Source organism: Macaca mulatta, chromosome 14, assembly GCF_049350105.2.
Source record: "Macaca mulatta isolate MMU2019108-1 chromosome 14, T2T-MMU8v2.0, whole genome shotgun sequence".
NCBI classification, from domain to species: Eukaryota; Metazoa; Chordata; class Mammalia; order Primates; family Cercopithecidae; genus Macaca; species Macaca mulatta.
Genome location: NC_133419.1, coordinates 112,882,800 through 112,909,980, shown reverse-complemented (window position 1 = coordinate 112,909,980; position 27,181 = coordinate 112,882,800). Strand labels below are relative to the sequence as shown.

Genomic DNA, 27,181 nt, shown 5'->3' with positions numbered 1-27,181 from the left:
GTAATTCATCTCACAGCCTTCACATTGTATGATATCCAAACAGGTGGCTGTCCATCCTATTCTTAAAATATTTCCAGGAAAAATGATTCCACCTAATGCGTAAATGCTTTCATCAGATTAAGAGAACACCGTGGACATTTTATTTCATTTTTTAAATCTTACCTCCATTGTATAAGCTAAATGTGTAGGAATAAGTGAGATTATATAGATATTATCTAGAGCTTTAAAATATTCAAAGCACTGTCATCATTATCTCATTTAATCTTTGAAAACAACTGTATGAAGTACAAAGAACACTGAGACATTTGGATTGCTCTATATCAAAGAAAAAAGTGTTTGTCCCAAAACTTCAAAATGTGTAAATTGTACATTCTGCATCTTTACAGCTGGAGAAAATTCACTGGCAATGGAATATTTAAAATTAGAGCTTGCTTAGTGCTCTGCTTCTGATCACTACTTGATCCCACTTCATGCTTTCATGTTAATTGGCCCAACTGGACTCTACAGTTGGAAGGTGAAAACTTACTATTTCAACTTGAGTCATGTATGTATTCTTTTCATATATTTCTTAAATGTACTATTTTTTTTTCTTCTGATAGTCACCACACCAAGCATTTCCAGTCACCCTGCCACAGACTTCCTTTGTAATCACTGCTGAAGGACATGATGTTTTTATGACTTCCTGAAATGAAAACCCTATCTTGTTTTTAAAACAAACAAGTCAACAAAAAGTAGTGTTTATGTAAGCATTTTGTTCCCTGACTCTAGGAACCCCTCTGTTTTTATACCATCTCTGTACTGGCAAAACACAAAAACAAAACGCCACCTTGCTAATTCCCTTCCTAGCAAAGTGATACAGTTTAGCACATGTTCAAGAAAAAAAATGGCTAAGAAATTTTGTTTCCACTAATTATTTTCAAGACTGTGATATTTACACTCTGCTCTTTAAAAGTTACATTTTGTAAGACTATTTTTTAACATGTTGAACATAAGCCCTAAAAATATGTATCCTTAAATTGTATTTTGAATATTTTAAGTCAGTCTTTGCTATCATTCCAGGAATAGAAAGTTTTAACACTAAAAACTGCAAGTTTGCCCTCTCATCTGAATTTTGGTATCCCTCTCCCCAAGCTTACTTTCTGTTGCAGAAAATTTAAAAATTATTAAATAAAATTCTAATGATGGTATCCATGTGGCTTGCATCTGATATAGCAGATAAAGAAGTTTTATGAAAATGGACTCCTTTTCCACTGAAAAGTAAATCTTAATGGCCTGTATCAACTATCCTTTGACACCATATTGAGGTTGGGAGGAAGGGGAAGTCCGGAATGAGGTTATAAAGTAAAAGAAAATATTTTGCAAAATGTTCCTTCTTTTAAAATGTTATGTTTTAGAAATATTTTAAGTGTTGTAACATTGTAGGAATTACCCCAATAGGACTGATTATTCCGCATTGTAAAATAAGAAAAAGTTTTGTGCTGAAGTGTGACCAGGAAGTCTGAAAATGAAGAGAGACAGATGAGAAAAGAAGATGCTTCTAATGGACTAAGGAGGTGCTTTCTTAAAGTGTTTGTGTGTACTTCAGAAAGAGGTACAGGTTTTGGAAGGCGCAGAGGCCCAAATTTTACAGAAGAAAAGATTTCATGAAAATAGTGATATTACATTAAAAGAAATACTCGTATCCTCTGCCACTTTATTTCAACTTCTATTGCCCTAAGAAAGAGCCTGTTTGAAGGCGGGAACAAGGAGTGCCGGCAGCAGTCTCCTCCCTCCACCTTCTTCCTCATTCTCTCCCGAGCCTGCTGAGCCCTTTGCTCCCCTGGCGACTGCCTGGACAGGCAGCAAGGAGTTGTCTCCCAGTGTGTTTTGCCCTCCTAGCTGCCAACTCTGGCTGCTAAAGCGGCTGCCACCTGCTACAGTCTGTTACACAGCCTCGGGAAGAGGAAAGGGACCTCGGACCTTCCAGATTGCTTTCTCTAGCAAGAAACTGTCACGGGTAAGAAATGTCATTCTTCTTTATTTGGAAAGTCAGCCATGGCAATTAGAGGTAAATAAGCTAGAAAAACAATTGAGAGGAATATAAACTATCTAGCATCACTATGATGAGCAATCAGTATCAACATAAGAAATATAAGCAAAGTCAGAGTGAATTTTTTTCTTTTATCAAATATGGGAGAGGATCACTTTAGAGGAGAGGTTCTCAAACTTTTTGCTCTCATGATCCCTTTACACTAAGCACATCACATGTTAGCATAAGTAACATTTTTATTTAAAGATAACTATGTACTTTTTTAACCACAACAAAAAAGCATAAAGAGTGACGCTTTTTTATTTTTACAAGTGTTTTAACTGGTTTAATAGAAGCCATATAGAGCCGCTGGATTCTCATTTGCTTTGCATTCAGACTATTGCAATATTGCACAGAATGTAGCCTCTGGTAAACTCTGTTGTTCGCTCATGAGAGAATGAGTGAAAAAGACAAATTACGTCTTAGAATTATTAGAAATAGCTTTCACTTTAGGAACTCCCTGAGAATCGCTGCTTTAGAGTGGTAAAATAAATAGGCTTCTCTTTAAAGGGAATCTCAAGACAGAATCAATTACATTAAAGGCAAACAAAAAATTTGCCCATGGGTAGTCATCTTGTGAAATCTGCCACACCTTTGGACTGGGCTACAATTGGATAATATAGCATTCCCTGGGATAATTTTGTTTCACAGTTAAGGGAAAGGCTGAATAAATATCTCTGTTTGAAGTTGAATAACAAAAATTAGGACCCCCTAAATTTTAGGACACCTGAAATTCCTCTTTTTGCCTATATTCAGCTACTTTGAGTTCTGTTAAATCTTCTTTCACCCGAGGTCAGTAGCTTCTGCCCAGAATCTCAGGCAGGCCTGAGCCCAGGAATTTGAGACCAGCCAGGGCAACATAGTCTCTACAAACTAATTAAAAATTACCTGGGTATGTTGGTGCATGCCTGTAGAACTACTCAGGATTCTGAGGATTGCTTGAGTCCAGGATACTCAAATCTGTGGTGAGTTCAGTCACTAAACAGAGTGAGACTTTCTCAAAAAAAAAAAAAAAAAAAAGTTCCTTCAAAATAACTTTTGTCTGCAATGTTTTCCTGTTGCCTATGAGATTAAATTTACTCTTCTACCTGATTTCCAAAGCCCTCCAAAATCTAATCCCACTTTACCTTGTGTTCACTGCAAAACAGCAGGACTGTTCCAGTGCAATCCAGAAATCACAGGCTGGGGGCAGTGGCTCACACCTGTAATACCAGCACTTTGGAAGGCCAAGGCAGGTGGATTGCTTCAGCTCAGGAGTTCAAGACCAGCCTGGGCAACGATGGCAAACACCCTGTCTCTACAAAAAAATACAAAAATTAACCAGACTTAGTAGTATGTGCCTGTAGTCCCAACTAGAGGCAAGAGGATCACTTGAGCCCAGGAGGTCAAGGCTACAGTGAGCCATGTTCGCTGTGTCACTGCACTCCAGCCTGGGTGACAGAGCAATACCACATCTCAAAAGAAAAGAAAAGAAAAAAAATCACTCTATTCAGTTCACCCCCACCACAACCTTGTTTTGATTATCACATAAATGCTGGTCCATTTCCTTCCCTTCTCTATCTATTCAAATCTTTAAGCATTCTTTGAGATTCAATTCAATTCTCCTTTTCAAACTAGGCCATTTAAACTACATCAGTTCCATTTTGATTTTTTGCTTTGAGTCTACAGACTCAAAATCAAAAACTTAAAAAGTTATTTTTTAAGTTTTCTTCTACTCTCACCTCTTCCACACTCACATACACGCATTCATAATAAGATGACAAAATGTTCAAGGACAAAATGATTTATAGAACTGAAAAGTTAGGTTTTGATCTTGTTGCTGTCAAGATGACTACCTGCCTGATCTCAGGGAATTAGTTATGTAGCATGCTCCCTCATTTCCTCCTATACCTATTCGACAGGATTGGAATTCCACAGCAAGGATAAACATAATCATAGTTGCTTTTCAAGTTCAAGGCATTTTAACTTTTAATCTAGTAGTATGTTTGTTGTTGTTGTTGTTGTCATTTGAGACGGAGCCCTGCTCTGTCATCGAGGCTGGAATGCAGTGGCACAAACTCAGCTCACTGCAACCTCCGCCTCATGGATTCATTCAGTTATCCTGCCTCAGCATCCCAAGTAGCTGGGCTACAAGGCACATGCCACCATGCCTGGCTAATTTTTGTATTTTTAGTAAAGACAGGGTTTCACCATGTTGGCCAGGCTGGTCTCGAACACCCGACCTCAAGTGATCCAGCTGCCTTGGCCTCCCAAAGTGCCGGGATTACAGGCGTAAGCCACCGTGCCCAGCCTAATAGTATGTTTTTAAACTCTTAGTGGCTTAACAATGCTGGTTGTATGATAAACATGCCATAAATATGTATTGTCTTAGAATTATGAAGAAGTGGTTACTAGGCCGTTTGCCACATATCAGTGGTTCTCTCCTTACAGCTTTAACTGGAGTCTAGAATTTCAGGTTGGTAGAGCTGGAACAGACCTTAAAGATTGACTATCCAACTTCCTTGTCCAAATGAGAAAACTGAGACCCTTAAAATTAAGTGACTTGCCCCAGACAAAACTGGAACTCATGTGTCCTCATTTCCATCATGAAATTCTACCATTCACTAGCCTCTGGCTAGTTGTCAAAGTATTGCATAACTAAAAATTTTTTTGTGTTTTAAAGAACAAATTTTCACTGCTTGCTCCTGGGAGGATCTTTCTGAGGTGGTTTATAACTCTTAAAAAAAAAAAAGTCAATAGTCTGAGAACTTTAGATGAAATAGTCAAAGCATTTTTATCCAATGGATACTATAATTTTCATGGATTAGAGTTAAAGCAAAGAAACATGGATGAGAAAGGAAGAGGAAAATTGAGGAGAGGAAGAATGGGGTTGAGAACACACCACTTGTAATCGGTCATAGCTGTATTGAGAACTAACAGGAAGAATTGTAAGAAAATAAGAATGAAGAATTCAAAATCAACACATGAAATAAAAAAGAAACTACTAGGGAAAAATGGAGAAGACATTAGAAAAAGTATTCTATTTTTAAAAATCTGTTTTCAGGCTTCCCTCCTGTTCTTCCTCCTTCTCATTGGTTTTCAGGTGGAGGGAAAGTTTAAGATAGAAAAGATATATATATTCTACACATCCCTTTCTACACCATTGTCATGGCAACAAGGTTTATCATAGCAAACTTTTATTCATAGAACATTTATTGAGTTCTTACTGTGTGGTAAGCTCTTTCCAGGTGTTGAAGATTCAGGGGGAGAAAAAGACAACTCATTGTCTTAAAACTCAGATGGAAGCTGAACAGACCTATTTTTATTCAAAGTAATCTCCATTCAGAGTAGTAAGAGCTATTTAAGAAGCATGAACAGGTTTGAGTGAGGTGGGACTCTGAGGAGAGAATAATTAGCTAGGAATGAAAGAGCAGAGAAGTTTTCCTAGAGGAACTATTAAAGCTGGAAGTTATGGGATGAGAGATGAGGCAGGGTTTGCAGGCAGGAAAAAAAAAAGCAGGGGAAGGGGAAGTTCTGGCCTGGCAGAGAGAATAACTCTGGCAACAATGGAGAAGAGTCTGGAAGCAAGACAACCAAGTACAAGAGTATTAATATAGAAGATGCCAGGGGTGATGAGGGCTTGATTTAAGACAGTGCTGTTGGAGACGGAGAGAAGATACTAAATTCTGGAGACATTTCTGAGTTAGAATCTACAGTATTTATCAGACAAGGGAAAGATTAGACAAAGGAGTTAAGAATGACTCCCAGGTTTCAGTTTTGGGCAGGTAACTAGGACATGTTTTGAAAAGTAATTTATTATATCTCTTACCGTTGGAACTATGTATCTGGAGCCAAATTAAAATTTGTGCATTGTATATAACTTTCCCCGCCACTAGTAACTACTACCCTAACTCTTTACTTGGTAGCCAGACTTCCTAAAAGAATAGTTTGTAGTCACTGTCCTTACTTCTCCCCCTCCCATTCTGTCCTAGATATTTGTCCATCTACCATCTGCTGCCTCCACTTTACCCAAACTGTTCTACAGTTACCCAAAACTTCCTAATTGCCAAATTCAATGAACAAGTTTAAGCTTATATGTAAATTAGAAGCTCTACAGTTTCTGATTTCCAGCAGCTCCTCCTGAAACCCTTTCTCTTTTGACTTCCGTGACAAATCTCAGATTTACAAAACTGAACTAATTATTTTCCACTTGAGCTGTATTTTCATTCTTTTTTTCTTAATGAATGAGGTAACCACTCAACAAATTGCCCAAGCCAGAAACTACGAAGTCATCCTCAGTTCCTTCTTCTTCCATTTGACCCACAACAGATCAGCTGAAAAATCCTGCTGTTTAGTATCTCTTGAATTCACTACCTTAGTTTATAGCCTCATCAACTCTTAATTGTTAACATTGCTTCTGTAGTTGTTGTCTGAGCTCTGTCCAGTCTTGTTCAATCAGATCCATTATCTTGTTCTTGGTGGTGGTGGTGGTGGTGGTGTTGACACAGAGTTTCGCTCTTGCTGCCCAGGTTGAAGTGCAATGGTGTGATCTCAGCTCACTGCAACCGCACCCTCCTGGGTTCCATCAATTCACCCTCCCAAGTAGCTGGGACTACAGGTATGTGCCACCACACCCTGCTAATTTTGTATTTTTAGTAGAGACAAGGTTTCACCATGTTTGTCAGGCTAGTCTCAAACTCCTGACCTCAAGCGATCCACCCACCTCAGCCTCCCAAAATGCTGGGATTACAGGCATGAGCCACTGCTCACGGCCCACCCAGATCCATTCTTTATGTTGCTTCTAGAGTGAGCTTTTTAGAACACAAATTTGACCATATCTTTCTCCTATTTAAGTCAGCATTTTTTTTTTCAAGAAAAAACAGTTCAAACTCTTTAGCCTGCTTACACAAGGCCTTTGTAGTCTGACCCTTCTTTCCAAGCTTTCATCAAACTATACTGCAAGTTGCATTTTATGTGAATTGAATTAGGCAAAAATATAAAAATTATAGTTTATGTGGGCAAAATGGAAATAATGTTAACTCTTCCAAACAGTTTATCTAGAATGACATAATTTCCAAGCTGGTAGGTCAAATGAGTTATAAACTGTTAACACTATTGCCACATGCAAGTGTCTCTTATACCTGGTAGAATTATCTGCTTCCATGTCAGTATTATGTAAATTAGACTTTAAATAACTCAGAAGTTCTTCAGACATACAGGTTATTATTGTGCTATTTTTTCACATAATTTTAAATAATTTTATATATGATAATGTTATCCAAGTGCTAAGGGATGTATTGTTACTGTTGTGAAAAAAACAAAAAACAAAAAAACTCCAAATAAATATGTTGAAACAAAGGTTACATGCAAGAAAACAATATTTAAAAGGCCAAAGTACCACCATGACAGGCTGTGTGGAGACAGCAGGCTACAAAACACTAGTAATAATGCTGAGAAAGTTGAAAAAAAAAAAAGAAAGAATATGCTTTGGTTCTTGTAGATTTATGTACTCTAAGAATACCTCCTCTCATACTTTTACGTTTTTCCCAAAGAAAAGTTAACCTTGGCCAGGCACAGTGGCTCACGCCTGTAATCCCAACACTTTGGGAGGCCAAGGCGGGGAGATCGCCTGAGGTCAGGAGTTCGAGACCAGCCTGACCAATATAGAGAAACACCCCCCTTATTGCTGAAAAAATACAAAATTAGTCTGGGCGTGGTGACTCACCCCTGTAATCCCAGCACTTTGGGAGGCCGAAGCAGGCAGATCACCTGAGGTCAGGAGTTCAAGACCAGCCATGGAGAAACCCCGTCTCTACTAAAAATACAAAATTAGTTGGTTGTGGTGGCGCATGACTGTAATCCCAGCTACTCAGGAGGCTAAGGCAGGAGAATCACTTGAACCCGGGAGGCGGAGGTTGCAGTGAGCTGAGATTACACCACTGCACTCCAGCCTGGGCAACAAGAGTGAAAATGTCTCAAAAAAAAAAAAAAAAAAGAAAGAAAGAAAAAGAACAGAAAAGTTAATCTTGAACTATGTGAGATCTTTAGAAATGCATTCTTTCTGTAAAATGTGACTGCATTTGCCTTATTTATGGTAAAAATGTTGAGGCCTCAAACAACCCACGTTCTCTCAGTCTCCCTGCTGCCTAGCCTTTGTTCACATTGCTGCTGCTTGGTGGAAGCTCTTCCCCTGGCCTTGAAAATGCCTGCTTCTCTTTCAAGGCAGCACAGTCATCACTTCTGTGGTAACCTTCTCCAGCACTATCAAACAGAAAGAATCTTGTAAATTCAGCTCTTACAGCATTCATTATATTATTTTGTAACTCTTTATAGATTCTTCTCTCCCACTAGACTCTGAGTCACTGGAGGGTAGGAGCTAACTACCCTCATTCATGTGTGGTTTGGTCAGCTACTGGCCACATTCCTGATGCATAGTTGATGCTCAAGCCTTAACTGGTGAATCAGCTCAAATATTGTCCTTCTCTAAATCCACTCACTCACTGACTATGTACTGAAAATAGTAAACACCAGTAATTTAATCCAATTTCTGCCGATACTACTTGGTACATTTCAGGTGAATTACTTTAATAAATATGTGTGTATTACATAATATTAAAGTTTGTAGAGAAGATCATGCTAGTCATTATTTCACCAGCTGATAACTAATCAAAACATAGAGTCTCAGGTTAACAAATGTCTGCCTTCTCAGTTAATTCAGTCATTAACAAACACCTCCTGATGCTGATAACAGGGCTGTGTTCAGCAATGAAGCCATAAAGGTAAATAAAGAAAATGCCCTCATGGAGCTCAAAGCCTAGTCATTATTGTTCTGATTTTTAATATTAAAGTTGGTTTGGGTTTTGGTAAAAAATGTTTAGACTTATCTCAGCGATCTTTTCATCCTTTGCTATATTATTTTTCTCTAAGAATCTTCCTTATCCCCTCCTTTAAAAAAACTAGGTGATAATTCTAAATTATAAATTTAAATATTATAAATATTTTATAATATTTAATATTTATATTTAAATGTTTGATAAACATTTAAATTTTATAATATTTAAACGTTTATTTAAATTTATTCGTACATCAGTTTTTATTTTATTTAAATCGTTTGGCCAGGCATGGTGGCTCACGCCTATAATCCTGGAACTTTGGGAGGCCACGTCAGGCAAATCACTTGAACTCAGGAGTTCGAGACCAGCCTGGGCAACATGGTGAAACCCCATCTCTACCAAACGTGCTAAAACTTACTTGGGTGTGGTAGCACGCATCTGTAGTCCCAGCTACTTGGGAGGCTAAGATGAGAGAATTGCTCGAACCCAGGTGAGAGGAGTGGGGTGGATGTTGCAGTGAGCTGAGATCGCGCCACTGCACTCCAACCTTGGTGACAGAGTAAGACTCCATCTCAAAAAAACAAAAAAAAATGTTACTTAAATAAGATAAATTTAATAACCATTCACATTTAGATGAGCATAAGGAACTAAATCTAGATAAAACTGTTAAATAAGGCCTGGGTACAGTGACACATGCCTGTAATCTCAAGCACTTTGGGGGGTCAAGGAGAGAGGATCGCTTGAGTCCAGGAGTTAAAGACCAGCCTGGGCAACATAATGAGATCCCATCTCTATTAAAAAAGAAAATAAACCTGTTAAATAGCCACCAGCTCACAAGTATTTGGGGTCAGCTTAATTTGCATTAAGTTTTTTCAACTGAGTTTTAATTTCCTGTTTATTCTACCATATATGCTTGCTTTTAGATTATCTTAGAAAGAATTTGAGTCAGTTCTCTACCTATGAGCACAGTTTTATGGCTACTCCTCTATGTGCCATTGACAATTGTGACTTACTTACCTTCCTTAGAGCCCCAACCATAACTGCCTTCAGAAACCCAAGGCACTGCTGAATTCTAGTGTAGGGACTTCCTAATCATTTTTGTGGCATGGACTTTCATGGGAAATATGAAGACTGTGGACTCCTTCTTAGAACAGTGTTTTTACAGACATAAAATTAAATGCTTAGCTGTATAAAGAAAACCTATTATATTAGAACAGAGTTATCAAAAATTTTTTACCTCCTTCAAGTTACGCTGTAAGGCTATAGTAACCAAAACAGCCTGGTACTGGTATAAAAACAGACACTTATGTCAGTGGAACAGAATAGAGAACCCAGAAATAAAGCCACATACTTAACAGCCAACTGATTTTTGGTAAAGCTGACAGGAACATACAATGGGAAAAGGATACCAGTTTCAATAAATGGTGCTGGGAAAATTGGATAGCTAGGTGCAGAAGGAATGAAACTGGACCCATGTCTCTCGCCATGTACAAAAATCAACTCAAGATGGATTAAAGACTTAAATGTAAGACCTGAAACTATAAAATAGAAAAAAAAAAAAAAACCTAGGGAAAACTCTTCTGGACATTGGTCTAGATGAAGAATTCATGGCCAGGCCCTGAAAAGCACAGGCAATAAAAACAAAAATAGACATATGGGACTTAATTAAACTAGAGAGCCTTTATACAGCAAAAGAAATAATCAACAGAGTAAATAGACAACCTGCAGAATGGGAGAAAATACTTGCAAACTATACATCTGACAGGGGACTGATAGCTCAAATTTACAAGGAACTCAAACAGCTCAACAGCAAAAAACCAAATAATCCTGTCATACAAGTGGCCAACAAGCATGTGAAAAAATGCTTGTCATCACTAATCATCATAGAAATGCAAATTGAAACCACAATGAGATACTATCTTACACCAATCAGAATGGCTGTTATTACAAAAAATAACATGTTGTTGAGGATGCAGAGAAAAGGACCACTTATGCACTCTTGGCGGGATGTAAATTTTTAAAACCTCTCTAGAAAATAGTATGGAGATTTCTCAAATAACTGAAAATAGAACTACCCTTTGATCCAGCAATCCCACTACTGCATATCTACCCAGAGGGAATCATTATATCAAAAAGATACCTGCATTTGTATGTTTATTTACAGCACTATTCACAATAGCAAAGATATAGAATCAACCTAAGTGTTCATCAGCTGATGGTTGGATAAAGAAAATATGGTGTGTGTGTATGCATATATGCAATGGAATATTATTCAGCCATAAGAAAGAATGAAATCATCTCTTTTTCAGCAACATGGATGGAACTGGAGGCCATTATCTTAAGTGAAACAACTCAGACACAGAAAGGCAAATACCTCATGTTCTCACTTAAGAGTGGGAGCTAAGTAGTGTGGATCCATAGACAGAGTATAGAATGATAAACAGTAGAGACTCAGAAGGTGGGGGAAGTGAGAGGGAGGTGGATGAGAAATTACTTATTGTATACAAAGTATGTTATTCCAGTGATTGATACAGTAAAAGCCCTAACTTCACCACTATTCTATATGTCCATGAAACAAAATTATACTTGTACCCCATAAATTTATACAAGTAAAATAAAAATACAAAAAAACTTGATATGTAAACTTGTCATAATAAGTACAAAGCTGAAAGTAACATCTCTGATAACATGGTTTTAACATTTACTTCTCTGTCAAACACTTCAGTTCACTGAAAGAAAACAGCTTATGATACATCTTTAAGAAAGCATGTTTACATTTGCCTTTTAAACTGGATATGAAACTCATTTAATAAAAAACAATGCAGAAATGAAAAAATAAATTGTAAATTTAAATATTAATGTTTAATAAGATTTTATTTTATTTAAACTTATTAAATAAAATAAATTTAATAACCATCCACATTTGGATGTGTATAAGGAACTAAATCTAGACAAAACTGTTATATAACACCAACTAACAAGTATTTTGGGATTAGCTTAACTCAGATTAATTTTTTTTAAACTGAGTTTTAAATTCCTGCTTACTCTACCATACGTGCTGGGCCTCATATTATGCTAGAAAAATTTTGAGCACAGATTTATGAATACTCTCCTGCATACCATTTAATTTAAACAAATTTCGATGCAGCATATATGTGCCTTTTTACCAACATATTAAATAATAAGATCTACTATGAGAACTAAACTTTTGTAATTTCAAAGTAGTAATGAGTTTAAACCATTTTCAAGATCTCTGCAATAATTGTAGCACAATAGAAAATAGGTATTTCTATTAATGACAGAGTCACACGTACTACTAATAATACTGTGGTTTGTTTCCTGCAACTAATCATGGAAGGAATGCTAAATTTCAGAAGTTGGTGAAAATACATATGTATTTTTTCCCCATCCAAGTTCACAGATTTCTCACGCTGAGAACTCCTATTCCATAACAAAATTCTGGAAACCTGCATGCCATATTGAAAGAGGGGCAGAAAGGAAGAACAAATAGGATTTAAAATTTTTTCAAATCCTGTATCTCTTGATTTTACAGCAAGATTGTGTTTATGTATTACTTGTGTTAAAAAACATAGTATAATCTAGACTCCAGATCAAAAACCACTGCTGCTCAGGGAGACAGGGCCATCAAATGCCAGAGCCCTGCAGCCTTCTCCCACCCTGCCTGTACCCTCAGATGGAAGCACTTTTTTAATCATTGTTTCACCTTTAGCACTTTGACGATGAAGTCACAAACCTTCAGCCTCTCACCCGCAGGAACCCACTGTTGTAAGAGAAGGATGAAGCCAGTCCTTCCTAAAGGGCAGGATTAGATGTGTTTCTGGCATCCTCAGATGAAGCTATATTTATATTGAATAATATATTTATATTTCTCAAGGAATACTAGAATAATGATTCAGTTCAGTAGTGGGCCATTTATCTACCCTATATAATATTGTTTAATGAGAAAATGCTTTCTGTGTTCCAAATATCTGATGATTTGTAAGAGAACATTTAAACATAGGTATTCATAAGCTGAAACTTCTGGCATTTATTAAATGTCAAGATTGTTCATCAGTATACTAGGTGATTAACTGACCACTGAACTTGAAGGTAGTATAAAGTAGTAGTAAAATGTACAATCATTGTCTCTTAACAGATGCTCTTTGCTTTCATTAGGAATAAAGATGGCTGCTGAACCAGCAGAAGACAATTGCATCAATTTTGTGGCAATGAAATTTATTGACAGTACGCTTTACTTTATAGGTAAGGCTAATGCCATAGAACAAATACCAAGTTCAGATAAATCTATTTAACTAGAAAAGATGTTGTGAGGTGAACTGTTAAGTGATTCTTTTTGTCACCAAATTTTATTGTAATATTAATGGCTCTTAAAAAAATAGTGGACCTCTAGAAATTAACCATAACATGTCCAAGGTCTCAGCACTTTGTCACACCACATGTCCTGGCACTTTAATTAGCAGTAGCTCACTCTCCAGGTGGCAGTAAGTGCACATCATGAAAATCCCAGTTTTCATGGGAAAATCCCAGTACAAAACTGGGTGCATGCAGGAAATACAATTTCCCAAAGCAAATTGGCAAATTATGTAAGAGATTCTCTAAATTTAGAGTTCTATGAGTTATACCATTTTATGTAAATATGTTTGACAAGTAAAAATTGATTCATTTTTTGTTTCCTGTTGCCCAGGCTGGAGTGCAGTAGCCTCATCTCTGCTCACTGCAACCTCCACCTCCTGAGTTCAAGCGATTCTCTTGCCTCAGCCTTCTGAGTAGCTGGGACTACAGGTGCATCCCACCACACCTGGCTAATTTTTTGCATTGTTAATAGAGACAGCATTTTGCCATGTTGGCCAGGCTGGTCTTGAACTCCTGACCTCAGATGATCCTCCTGCCTCGGCCTCCCAAAGTGCTGGGATTATAGGCATGAACCACCACACATGGCCTAAAAATTGCTTCTTATGATTAATCTTCTGTGAACAATACGGCTTCATTTGAAAGTCTGCCTTCATTTGAAACCTTCATTTAAAAGCTTGGACAACAAAGTGAGACCCCATCTCTACAAAAAATTGAAAAAAATTACCTGTGGACACCGCCTACCTTCTTCAGAGGCTGAAGCAGGAAAATCACTTGAACCTAGGAATTCGAGCCTGCACTGAGCTATGATCCCACCCCTACACTCCAGCCTGCATGACAGTAGACCCTGTCAAAAAAAAAAAAAACCTTCAGAAAAAATTCTTAGGTGACTTTTCTTAGATGACTTTCCATTTAAGCAATAAATTCAAAAGTAAAATCTCTCATTTTATAAAATTTATTTTTAGTTACATATTGAAATTTTTAAACCCTGGGTTTAAGTTTTATGTCTAAATTACCTGAGAACACACTAAGTCTAATAAGCTTCATTTTATGGGCCTTTTGGATGATTATATAATATTCTGATGAAAGCCAAGACAGACCGTTACTATAAAAATAAGAGTTTGAGAAAGAGGAGTAACAAAAGTAAAAACTAGAATGAGATGAAATTCTGAGTCGAAATACAAAATTTTACATATTCTGTTTCTCTTTTTTTCCCCCTCTTAGCTGAAGATGATGGTAAAGTATAAATGAATTTATTTTTCTTTGCAAACTAAGTATCTGCTTGAGACACATCTATATCAACATTGTCAGCTGAGGAAAAAAATGGTTCACGTGATAGCCATCTATTTGGAAAGGCCATCTACCCTCAAAGGAATGTGGACTCAGTAGCACAGCTTTGGAATGAAGATGGTCATAAGAGATACAAAGAAGAACCTCTAGCAAAAGATGCTTCTCTACGCCTTAAAACATTCTCCAGCTCTTAGAATGTACAAAATAGACTTTGCCTGTTTCATAGGTCCTAAGATTAGCAGGGAGTCATGGATTCTGTTGCCGGTGGGGAGGCATTGCATAGGAAAAGGGGATTGAAGCATTAGAATTGTCCAAAATCAATAACACCTCATCTCAGAAATGCTTTGGGAAGAAGCCTGCGATGCTCCTGGATTGATGGCGACGGGAGGGCAGAAAATTCTGGAAGTAGAGGAGATAGGAATGGGTGGGGCAAGAAGACCACATTCAAAGGCCAAGATCTGAAAGAAACCATGGCATTTATGATGAATTCATGGTAATTCAGCATGGAAGTAGAGTAGGAGTAGGAGAATAATGAGAGAAGCTAGAGTGATAAACAGGGTGTAAAGCAAGACATTCTCTTGCTCCAAGATATGAAATTTGGACTTTATCTTGGAGATACTAGGGTTAATTAAGCACAATATGTATTAGCTAGGGTAAAGATTAGTTTGTTGTAACAAAGACATCCAAAGACACAGTAGCTGAATAAGACAGATAATTTTTTCTCAAAGTCTAAGTAGGCAGCTCCGAAGTAGTATGGCTGGAAGCAACCTGATGATATTGGGACCCCAACTTTCTTCAGTCTTGTTACCCATCATCCCCCAGTTGTTTATCTCATACACATAGTTGAAAATCATCATACTTCCTGGGTTCATATCCCAGTTATCAAGAAAGGGTCAAGATAAGAGAAGTCAGGCTCATTCCTTTCAAAGACTCTAATTGGAAGTTATATACATCAATTCCCCTCATATTCCATTGACTAGAATCTAATCACATGACCACACCAAGTGCAAGGAAATCTGGAAAATATAATCTTTATTCCAGGTAGCCATATGACTCTTTAAAATTCAGAAATAATATATTTTTTAAAATATCATTCTGGCTTTGGTATAAAGAATTAATGGTGTGGGGTGAGGAGGACAAAATTAAAGGTTGAGAGGCTATTTTAGTTCTTACAAGAAATGATGGTGTCATAAATTAAGGTAGACATAATGGAGTGCTGATGAGGAGCTGTGAATGGATTTTAGAAACACTTGAGAGAATCAGTAGGACATGATTTAAGGTTAGATTTGGAAAGGAGAAGAAAGTAGAAAAGATGATGCCTACATTTTTCACTTGGGCAATTTGTACCATTCAATGAAATAGGAAACACAGGAGGAAGAGCAGGTTTTGGTGTATACAAAGAGGAGGATGGATGACACATTTAGTTTTGGATCTGAGATATCTGTGGAACATCCTAGTGGAGATGTCCAATAAACTCTTCTACATGTGGTTCTGAGCTCAGGACAAAGATTTGGGCTGGAGATAGAGATATTGAAGGCTTATGCATAGAAATGGCATCTGAATCTATAGAAATAAAAAGACAAATCAGAGGAAATGTGTAGAGTGAGAGAGTAAAAGCCAAGTACTAAACTGAGAGGAATACCTACATTTAAAGGATGCAGTAGAAAGAGAAGCTAATAAAGAACAGAGAGCAGACTAACCAAAAAGGAAGAAGAAAAACCAAGAGAATTCCACTGACTCCCAGGAGAGCATTTTAAGATTGAGGGGATAGGAGTTGTGTTGAATTTTGCAGCCTTGAGAATCAAGGGCCAGAACACAGCTTTTAGATTCAGCAACAAGGAGTTTGGTGATCTCAGTGAAAGCAGCTTGATGGCGAAATGGAGGCAGAGGCAGATTGCAATGAGTGAAACAGTGAATGGAAAGTGAAGAAAGGATACAGACAATTCTTGCTAAAAGCTTGGCTGTTAAAAGGAGGAGAGAAACAAGACTAGCTGCAAAGTGAGATTGGGTTGATGGAGCAGTTTTAAATCTCAAAATAAAGAGCTTTGTGCTTTTTTGATTATGAAAATAATGTGTTCATTTTGTAACTAATTCAGGCAATGAAAAAAGATAATAGGCCGGGCGCGGTGGCTCAAGCCTGTAGTCCCAGCACTTTGGGAGGCCGAGACGGGCGGATCACGAGGTCAGGAGATCGAGACCATCCTGGCTAACACGGTGAAACCCCGTCTCTATTTAAAAAAAATACAAAAAACTAGCTGGGCGTGGTGGAGGGCGCCTGTAGTCCCAGCTACTCGGGAGGCTGAGGCAGGAGAATGGCGTAAACCCGGGAGGCGGAGTTTGCAGTGAGCTGAGATCCGGCCACTGCACTCCAGCCTGGGCGACAGAGCGAGACTCCGCCTCAAAAAAAAAAAAGAAAAAAGGTAATAACATGAAAGATAAAAATATAAAAACCACCCAGAAATAATCATAGCTACCATTTTGATGCAATATTTCAATATTTCTACACTTCTTTCTATATATATATATAGAAGAAATGCTTATATTTTTATTAAAAGGGATTGTACTATAGCTAAGCTGCTTTTTCTAGTTAGTGATATATATGGACATCTCTCCATGGCAACGAGTAATTGCAGTTATATTAAGTTCATGATATTTCACAATAAGGGCATATCTTTGCCCTTTTTATTTAATCAATTCCTAATTGGTGAATGTTTGTTTCTAATTTATTGTTATTAACAATGTTCCCATAAGCATTCCTGTACAAAAATGTTCACACATTTGTGTGACTTTTTCTTTAGGATAAAACCCAGGAGGTAGAATTGCTGGGTTAATAGAAGAGAAAGGATGATTGGCAAATCAAAGCTTCAGTAGAGGGTACATGCCGAGCACAAATGGGATCAACCTTAGATACCAGCAATGGCACCTTTGCATTTCCCCTTGGGACAAGAGAGAGAGGAAATAACTGGTACTGCCAGAGTTAAATTTGTACGTGGAGTAGCAGGAAATCATTTGCTGAAAATGAAAACAGAGATGATGGTGTAGAGGTCCTGAAGAGAGTAAACAAAATTTGAAATTGCGGCTATCAACTATGGAAGAGAGTGCTGAACTGGAAAACAAAGGAAGTATTGACAATTGATATGCTTGTAACAGCACCGATTCGAACACTTGTGCCATTGTTCGCCAGCAGCACTCAGCAGCCAAGTTTGGAGTTTTGTAGCAGGAAGACAAATAAATTAGGGATTTAATATCCTGGCAAAATGGTAGACAAAATGAACTCTGAGGTCCAGCTGCACAGGGAAGAAAGGGAAGACAGGAAGAGGTTAGAGAGGAAATACAAGAGTCAGAAGACTGGAAGATGTTGTGAAACTTAAGAACACATAGAGTTGGAGTAAAAGTGTAAGAAAACTAAAAGGGTAAGAGACTGGTCAGAAAGTAGGATATTTGAAGTTAACACTTCAGTGGCAGAGTAGTTCTGAATGGTAACAAGAAATTGAGTGTGCCTTTGAGAGTAGGTTAAAAAGCAATAGGCAACTTTATTGTAGCTACTTCTGGAACAGAAGATTGTCATTAATAGTTTTAGAAAACTAAAATATATAGCATACTTATTTGTCAATTAACAAAGAAAGTTTGTGTTTTTTAATGAGATTTCATGTTTGTTGTAGAAAACCTGGAATCAGATTACTTTGGCAAGCTTGAATCTAAATTATCAATCATAAGAAATTTGAATGACCAAGTTCTCTTCATTGACCAAGGAAATCGGCCCCTATTTGAAGATATGACTGATTCTGACTGTAGAGGTATTTTTTTTTAATTTGCAAAGGTAGAAATGACTAGCTACTTCTTCCCATTCTGTTTTACTGTTTACATTTTTCCGTGCTAGTCCCAATCCTTAGATGAAAAGTCACAGGAGTAACAATAATTTCACTTACAAGAAACTTTATGAGGCATCCATATTTTTTAGTTGGGGTAAAAAAATGGATACAATAAGACATTGCTAGGGGTCATGCCTCTCTGAGCCTGCCTTTGAATCACCAATCCCTTTATTGTGATTGTATTCACTGTTTGAAACCTCTATAGTTGGATGCTTAATCCCTGCTTGTTACAGCTGAAAATGCTGATAGTTTTAAAAATATTAAAGATAAATACACATGCATTTCAAATGAGTCTGTCTTCCCCCAGAAATTTAGAGTACAATAGAAAAGGATTAAGTTGCCAGGTGTGGTGGCATCTATCTGTAATCCTAGCTACCTGGGAGGCTCATGCAGGAGGATTGCTTGAGGCCAGGACTTTGAGACTGTCGTACACGATGATCGTGCCTGTGAATAGCCACTGCGCTCTTGCCTGGGTGATATAGAGACCTTGTCTGTAAAATAAAAAATAAAATAAAATTAAAAAAACTTTAAAAAAAGAGAAAATGATCAAGTCTACTGTGCCTTCCAAAATATGAATTCCAAATACCAAAGTTAGGCTAAGTTGAAGCAGTGAATGTGCGTTCTTTAAAAATACTGAATACTTACCTTAACATATATTTTAAATATTTTATTTAGCATTTACAATTTAAAAACAATCTTTTAGAATTCATATCTTTAAAATACTCAAAAAAGTTGCAGCATGTATGTTGTAACACACATTAAACTGTGGGCTTGTTTGTTTGTTTGAGACACAGTTTCACTCTGTCACCCAGGCTTAAGTACACTGCAGTGGTGTGATCTCGGCTCACTACAACCTGCGCTTCCAGGTTCAATCAATTCTCATGCCTCAGCCTCCCAGCCTCAGTAGCTGGGACTACAGGCATGCACCACGTACACCCAGCTAATTTTTGTATTTTTAGTAGAGTTGGGGTTTCACCATGTTGGCCAGGCTGGTCTCAAACCCCTGACCTCAAGTGATCTGCCTGCCTCGGCCTCCCAAACAAACAGACAACCCCACAGTTTAATATGTGTTACAACGCACATGCTGCAACTCCTTTGAGTATTTTAATGATAGGGATTCTAAAAGGTTGTTTTTAACTTTTCAATGCTGGGATTACAGGTACGAGCCACTGTGCCAGGCCTGAACTGTGTTTTAAAAAATGTCTGACCAGCTGTACATAGTCTCCTGCAGACTGGCCAAGTCTCAAAGTGGGAACAGGTGTATTAAGGACTATCCTTTGGTTAAATTTCCACAAATGTTCCTGTGCAAAAATTCTTCTAACTAGAGTTCTCATTTATCGTATTTATTTCAGATAATGCACCCCGGACCATATTTATTATAAATATGTATAAAGATAGCCAGCCTAGAGGTATGGCTGTAGCCATCTCTGTGAAATGTGAGAAAATTTCAACTCTCTCCTGTGAGAACAGAATTATTTCCTTTAAGGTAAGACTGAGCCTTCCTTTGTTTTCAATCATGTTAATATAATTAATATAATTAGAAATATAACATTATTTCTAATGTTAATATAAATAATATAATTAGAAAACTCAAATATCCTCAGACCAACCTTTTGCCTAAAACAGAAATAACAAGAAGCAGAGAACCATTAAAATGAATACTTACTAAAAAGTATCAAACTCTTTTTTTTATTTTTATTTTTATTTTTATTTATTTATTTATTTTTTTTGAGACGGAGTCTCACTCTGTCGCCCAGGCTGGAGTGCAGTGGCCGGATCTCAGCTCACTGCAAGCTCCGCCTCCCGGGTTTACGCCATTCTCCTGCCTCAGCCTCCCGAGTAGCTGGGACTACAGGCGCCCACCACCTCGCCCGGCTAGTTTTTTGTATTTTTTAGTAGAGACGGGGTTTCACTGTGTTAGCCAGGATGGTCTCGATCTCCTGACCTCGTGATCCGCCCGTCTCGGCCTCCCAAAGTGCTGGGATTACAGGCTTGAGCCACCGCGCCCGGCCCCAAACTCTTTACCTACCGTGATAACGATGGTTTTTCTGAGCCTGTCACAGGGAGGAGGAGATACAATACTTGTTTTATGACCTGCATCTCCTGAATAATCAGTCTTTATACAAATAATAATATAGAACACATATGTGAGTTATACATTTAAGAATAACATGTGACTTTCCAGAATAAGTTCTGCTATGAAGAATGAAGCTAATTATCCTTCTATATTTCTACTCCTTTGGAAATCATAATACTATTTTAATCTGTAGTTGTTTTGTTCCTGATCCTTAGTCTGAGTCTCAAACACAAGCTTCAGCTTCCAGTTGATGTATGTTATTTTTAATGTTAATCTAATTGAATAAAATTTATGAGATCAGCTGTAAAAGCAATGCTATAATAATCTGAAAGCCAGGTATAAAGTATTTCTGGCCTCTACTTTTTCTCTATTATTCTCTATTATTTTTCTCTATTTCCTCCATTATTGTTAGATAGACCACAATTAATTATAGCTACAGACTGAGCTAGAAAAATTTCCTCCCAGTAAGAGTAGCCAGGGATGCTTAGAAATTGGCAATGCTTCAGAGGAGAATTCCATGTCATGAAGACTCTTTTTGAGTGGAGATTTGCCAGTAAATAACTGCTTTCATGCCCACCCAGTCCCCACTAAAAGACAGTTAGGATATGACCTTAGTGAAGGTACCAAGGGGCAATTTGGGAGGGAGAAAAAAGCCACTCCAAAATATAATCCAAGTGAGAACAGTGCATATGCAACAGATACAGCACCCAGACAAATCCCTCAGCTATCTCCTTCCAACCAGAGTGCCACCCCTTCAGGTGACAATTTGGAGTCCCCATTCTAGACCTGATAGGCAGGCAGCTTAGTTATCAAAATGGCATAAGACGCCTGGGATGGAAGGGTAGGGTGCAAGGGGTTAAGCATGCTGTTACTGAGCAACATAATTAGAAGGGAAGGAGATGGCCAAGCTCAAACTATGTGGGATAGAGGAAAACTCAGCTGCAGGGGCAGATTCAGAAACTGGGATAAGTCCGAACCTACAGGTGGATTCTTGTTGGGGGAGACTGGTGACAAGGTTAAGAAGATGGAAATAATGCTTGGCACTTAGTAGGAACTGGGCAAATCCATATTTGGGGGAGCCTGAAGCTTATACAATTTTGATGGTCCTTTTAAAGAAAAAGAACGTGGCTGGGCACGGTGGCTCATGCCTGTAATCCCAGCACTTTGGGAGGCCGAGGTGGGCAGATCACCTGAATTCAGGAGTTCAAGACCAGCCTGACCAACATGGAGAAACCCCATCTCTACTAAAAACACAAAATTAGCTGGGCGTGGTGGCGCATGCCTGTAATTCCAGCTGCTCGGGAGGCTGAGGCGGGAGACTCTTTTGAACCTGGGAGGCATAGGTTGCGGTGAGCCGAGATCGTGCCATTGCACTCCAGTCTGGGCAACAAAAGCGAAACTCGGTCTCAAAAAAAAAAAAAAGAATGTAAAATTACCAAAGGCGTAAGCTTAATAATTCAATTCAACTTTTAAAAAGGGTGGGTGAGGGGTGGCTTGAAGAGATCTGTGCAAATGAGGGAATCTGACATTGAAGCTTCATCAGCATCATAGCAAATGTGCTTCTGGAAGGAACTCAGTAAATATTGGAGGGAGGGAGAGAGCGAGGGGTGGACTAGGACCAGTTTTAGCCCTTGTCTTTAATCTCTTTTCCTGCCACTAGTAAGGATCTTAGCAGTGGTTATAAAAGTGGCCTGGGTTCTAGATAATAAGATACAACAGGCCAGGCACAGTGGCTCATGCCTATAATCCTAGCACTTTGGGAGGGCAAGGCGAATGTCTCACTTGAGATCAGGAGTTCAAGACCAGCCTGGCCAACATGATGATACCCTGTCTCCACTAAAAACAGAACAAAACAAAACAAAAATTAGCCAGGCATGGTGGCACGCACCTGTAATCCCAGCTACTCGTGAGCCTGAGGCAGGAGAATCGCTTGAACTCAGGAGGCGTAGGCTGCAGTGAGCCGAGATCGCACCACTGCACTCCAGCCTGGGTGACAGAATGAGACTTCATCCCAAAAAAAAAAAAAAAAAAAGATAAAAAGATACAACTGGCTGCCCTAATGTACTCACCTTTCACTGTTGATTACTAGCTATAAAGTCCTATAAAGTTCTTTGGTCAAGAACCTTGACAACACAAAGAGGGATTTGCTTTGAGAGGTTACTGTCAGTGTCTGTTTCATATATATACATATATATGTATATATGTATCTATATCCAGGCTTGGCCAGGGTTCCCTCAGACTTTCCAGTGCACTTGGGAGATCTTAGGTCAATATCAACTTTCCCTGGATTCAGATTCAACCCCTTCTGAAGTAAAAAAAAAAAAAAAAAAAAAAAATCCTTTGCCCCTTGGAGCACTCAAGTTTCACCAGGTAGGGCTTTCCAAGTTGGGGGTTCTCCAAGGTCACTGGGATTGCTTTCACATCCATTTGCTATGTACCTTCCCTATGATGGCTGGGAGTGGTCAACATCAAAACTAAGAAAGCTACTGCCCAAGGATGTCCTTACCTATATTCTGAAATGTGCAATAACTGTGATTAAAGAGATCGCCTGTTCTACCTATCCACACTCTCACTTCTCAGTTTCAACTGTAACTTTCTTTTTTATTTATTTTATTTTATTTTATTTATTTATTTTTTTTTTTTGAGACAGAATCTCGCTGTGTCGACCAGGCTAGAGTGCAGTGGCACGATCTCGGCTCACTGCAAGCTCTGCCTCCTGGGTTCACGCCATTCTCCCACCTCAGCCTCCCAAGTATCTGGGACTACAGGCACCCACCACCACGCCCAGCTAATTTTTTGTATTTTTCATAGAGACGGGGTTTCACTGTGTTAGCCAGGATGGTCTCGATCTCCTGACCTCGTGATCTGCCCGTCTTGGTCTCCCAAAGTGCTGAGATTACAGGCGTGAGCCATCGCACCTGGCTCAACTGTAACTTTCTATACTGGTTCATCTTCCTCTGTAATGTTACTAGAGCTTTTGAAGTTTTGGCTATGGATTATTTCTCACTTATGCATTAGATTTCAGATTAGTTCCAAATTGATGCCCACAGCTTAGGGTCTCTTCCTAAATTGTGGTATATTGTAGACAGCTGCAGAAGTGGGTGCCAAAAGGGAAACTAGTTTATACTTTCATCAACTTAGGACCCACACTTGTTGGTGAAGAACAAAGGTCAAGAATTATGACTATCGATTCCACAACTGATTGAGAAGTTGGAGGTAACTCCCCAGCCTCCACCGCCCAGAGTCTTTCAGGCATCTTAGGAGGATGAAGAAATGCTATTTTAATTCTGGAGGTTTCTCTATCAGTGCTTGGGATCATGGGAATCTGTGCTGCCATGAGGCCAAAATTAAATCCAAAACATCTACTGGTTCCAGGATTAACATGGAAGAAACGTAGGTGGTGCCCACATGTTCTGATCCATCCTGCAAAATAGACATGCTGCACTAACAGGAAAAGTGCAGGCAGCACTACCAGTTGGATAACCTGCAAGATTATAGTTTCAAGTAATCTAACCATTTCTCACAGGACCCTATTCTGTAACTGAAACATACAGGAATCTGCATTTGGCCTTCTAGGGCAGGGCCCAGCCAAGTAGACCATATTCAGGACAGAAGTTCAAGACTACCATGGAACTGGAGTACTTGGCAGGGAGACAGAGTCAAGGACTGCCAACTGAGCCAATACAGCAGGTTTATACAGGAACCCAGGGCCTAGCCCTACAACAAGTATTGGGTCTATTCACCATCAGTTTTAATTTCAGGCTCCACTGAAAGAGTAAGTTAAGGTTCCTGGCACTTCCTGTCTCTCTCACAGTTGGCTCAGAAAGGAGAACTGGCCAGGCTAGGCATGGTGGCTTACACCTGGAATCCCAGCACTTTGAGAGGCCAAAGTGGGAGGATCACTTGAGGCCAGGAGTTCCAGACCAGCCTAGGCAACAAAGTGGATACCCCCGACCCCTTCTCTAAAAAAATAAATTTTAAAAATGAGCCAAATGTGGTGGTGCATACTTACAGTCCCAGCTACTCAGGAGGCTGAGGCAGGGGGATTGCTTGAGCCCAGGAGTTCAAGGCTGCAGTGAGCTATGATTTCACCACTGCACTTCAGGCTGGGCAACAGAGCGAGACCCTGTCTCAAAGCAAAAATAAAAGGAAACTAGAACTAGCCTAAATTTGTGGGAGGAGGTCATCAATGTCTTTAGTTGTGAATGGTTATAGAGGACAGGAAATGACATTAGCCCAAAAAGCTTCTGGTCTTTGCTGGAACTCTACTTCATCTTGAGCAAATGTGGACACCACTCAATGGGAGAGGAGAGAAGTAAGCTGTTTGATGGACAGAGGAAAGCTAGAGTCCTGGACCTGAATATGCATCCCATGACAGGGAGAATAGGAGATTCGGAGTTAAGAAGGAGAGGAGGTCAGTATTGCTGTTCAGAGATTTTTTTATGTAACTCCTGAGAAGCAAAACTACTTTTGTTCTGTTCAGTAACATACTTCAAAACAAACTTCATATATTCAAATTGTTCATGTCCTGAAATAATTAGGTAATGTTTTTTTCTCTATAGGAAATGAATCCTCCTGATAACATCAAGGATACGAAAAGTGACATCATATTCTTTCAGAGAAGTGTCCCAGGACATGATAATAAGATGCAATTTGAATCTTCATCATACGAAGGATACTTTCTAGCTTGTGAAAAAGAGAGAGACCTTTATAAACTCATTTTGAAAAAAAAGGATGAATTGGGGGATAGATCTATAATGTTCACTGTTCAAAACGAAGACTAGCTATTAAAATTTCATGCTGGGCACGGTGGCTTACGCCTGTAATCCCAGCCTCAAAGGTCAGGAGTTCAAGACCAGCCTGACCAACATGGTGAAACTTCGTCTCTACTAAAAATACAAAAAATTAGCTGGGTGTGGTAACCCATGCCCACAATCCCAGCTACTCGAGAGGCTAAGGCAGGAGAATCACTTGAACCCGGGAGGCAGAGGTTGTGGTGAGCCACGAATGCGCCATTGCACTCCAGCCTGGGCAACAAGAGCAAAACTCCATCTAAATATATACATACATACATACATACATTCATACATACATACAAATTTCGTAATGTAAACTGTCTGAATTTTTATGTTTAGAAAGATTATGAGATTATTAGTCTATAATTGTAATGGTGAAATAAAATAAATACTGGTCTTGAAAAACATCATTAAGAAATGAATGAACTTTCACAAAAGCTAACAGACTTTCCCTTATTTAAGTCAATAAAATATTTGCATGTTTAAAAACTTCATAGTTTGAAAACATTCTACATTGTTAATTGGCATATTAATTATACTTAATATAATTATTTTTGAAGCTTTTGGGTTATTAGTCCTAATGACAAAAGATATTGATATTTGAACTTTCTTTTTTTTTTTTTTTTTTTTTGAGATGGAGTCTCGCTCTGTCGCTAAGGCTGGAGTGCAGTGGCCGGATCTCAGCTCACTGCAAGCTCCACCCCCCGAGTTCACACCATTCTCCTGCCTCAGCCTCCCGAGTAGCTGGGACTACAGGCGCCCGCCACTTCGCCCAGCTAGTTTTTTATATTTTTTAGTAGAGACGGGGTTTCACCGTGTTAGCCAGGATGGTCTCGATCTCCTGACCTCATGATCCGCCTGTCTCGGCCTCCCAAAGTGCTGGAATTACAGGCTTGAGCCACCGCGCCCGGCCTGAACTTTCTAATTTTTAAGAATATCATTAAAACCATCAAGATTTTTATAAGGAGGCCACTTCACTTAACAAATTTCTGAATTTCTTCCAAAGTCAGTATATTTTTAAAATTCAGTTTGATCCTGAATCCAGCAACATATAAAAGGGATTATATACTCTGGCCAACTGATATCCCAGGAATGCACAGATGGTTTAATATCCTAAAATCAATTAACATAACATACTATATTAATAAAGTATCAAAACCATATTCTCATCTTTTTTCACAATTCCTTGGTTACACTATCATCTCAATAAATGCAGAAAAAGCATTTGACAAAATCCAATTCATAATAAAAATTCTCAAACTTGAAAGAGAACATGATAAAGGCATCTATGAAAAACCTACAGCTAATATCATACTTAATGATGAAAAACTGAATTATTTTACCCTAAGATCAGGAATAATGCAAGCATGTCAGCTCTTGCAACTTCTATTCAACATGGTACTGGATGTACTAGCCAGGGCAACCATACAAGAAGTAAAAATAAAAGGCATCCAGATTAGAAAGGAAGTCTTTATTTGCAGATAACATGGTTCTTTATGCAGAAAACCCTCAGGAATATACACACATGTTAGAACTAATAAGTTCAGCAAGGTTGCAGGTTGCAATATCAATATGCAAAAATACACTGAAGGCTGGGCTCAGTGGAGATGGCCCATAACTTTTGTCTCAGCTACTTGGGAGGCTGAGGTAGGAGGATCACTTGAGGTCAGGAGTTTGAGGCTGTAGTGCAATGTGGTCTTGCCTGTGAATAACCACTGCACTGGAGCCTGGGCAACAAAGTGAGACCCCATCTCAAAAAAAAAAGGTATATGGTATTTCTGTATATGAGCAATGAACAATATGAAAACAAGAAAATTCCATTCACAATGGTATTAAAAAGAATAAAATACAAATAAATTTAGCAAAAGAATTATAAAACTTGTACATTGAAAATT

The 27,181-nt window shown here is 38.5% G+C and overlaps 1 protein-coding gene across 8 annotated transcripts; it reads left to right on the top strand.

Annotated features, from left to right (window-relative positions):
* The first annotated feature begins 1,809 nt into the window (after positions 1–1,809).
* IL18 (interleukin 18) lies at positions 1,810–26,447 on the top strand. Of its 8 annotated transcripts, XM_015115662.3 has the most exons (7): positions 1,810–1,996; positions 6,577–6,665; positions 13,057–13,143; positions 14,476–14,487; positions 18,204–18,338; positions 19,766–19,899; positions 25,053–26,447. In XM_015115662.3, the coding sequence occupies exons 3-7, from the start codon at positions 13,065–13,067 to the stop codon at positions 25,272–25,274; spliced, it is 582 nt and encodes a 193-aa protein (XP_014971148.1). In that variant the 5' UTR covers positions 1,810–1,996; positions 6,577–6,665; positions 13,057–13,064; the 3' UTR covers positions 25,275–26,447.
* Positions 26,448–27,181: the final 734 nt, after the last annotated feature.

Excerpts from the sequence above, each read along its gene's own strand:
- IL18 (XM_015115661.3), top strand. The coding sequence starts at position 13,065 with ATGGCTGCTGAACCAGCAGAAGACAATTGCATCAATTTTGTGGCAATG. Across the intron at positions 18,339-19,765 it reads GACTGATTCTGACTGTAGAG|ATAATGCACCCCGGACCATA; the intron begins GTATTTTTTTTT and ends TATTTATTTCAG. Across the intron at positions 19,900-25,052 it reads ACAGAATTATTTCCTTTAAG|GAAATGAATCCTCCTGATAA; the intron begins GTAAGACTGAGC and ends TTTTCTCTATAG.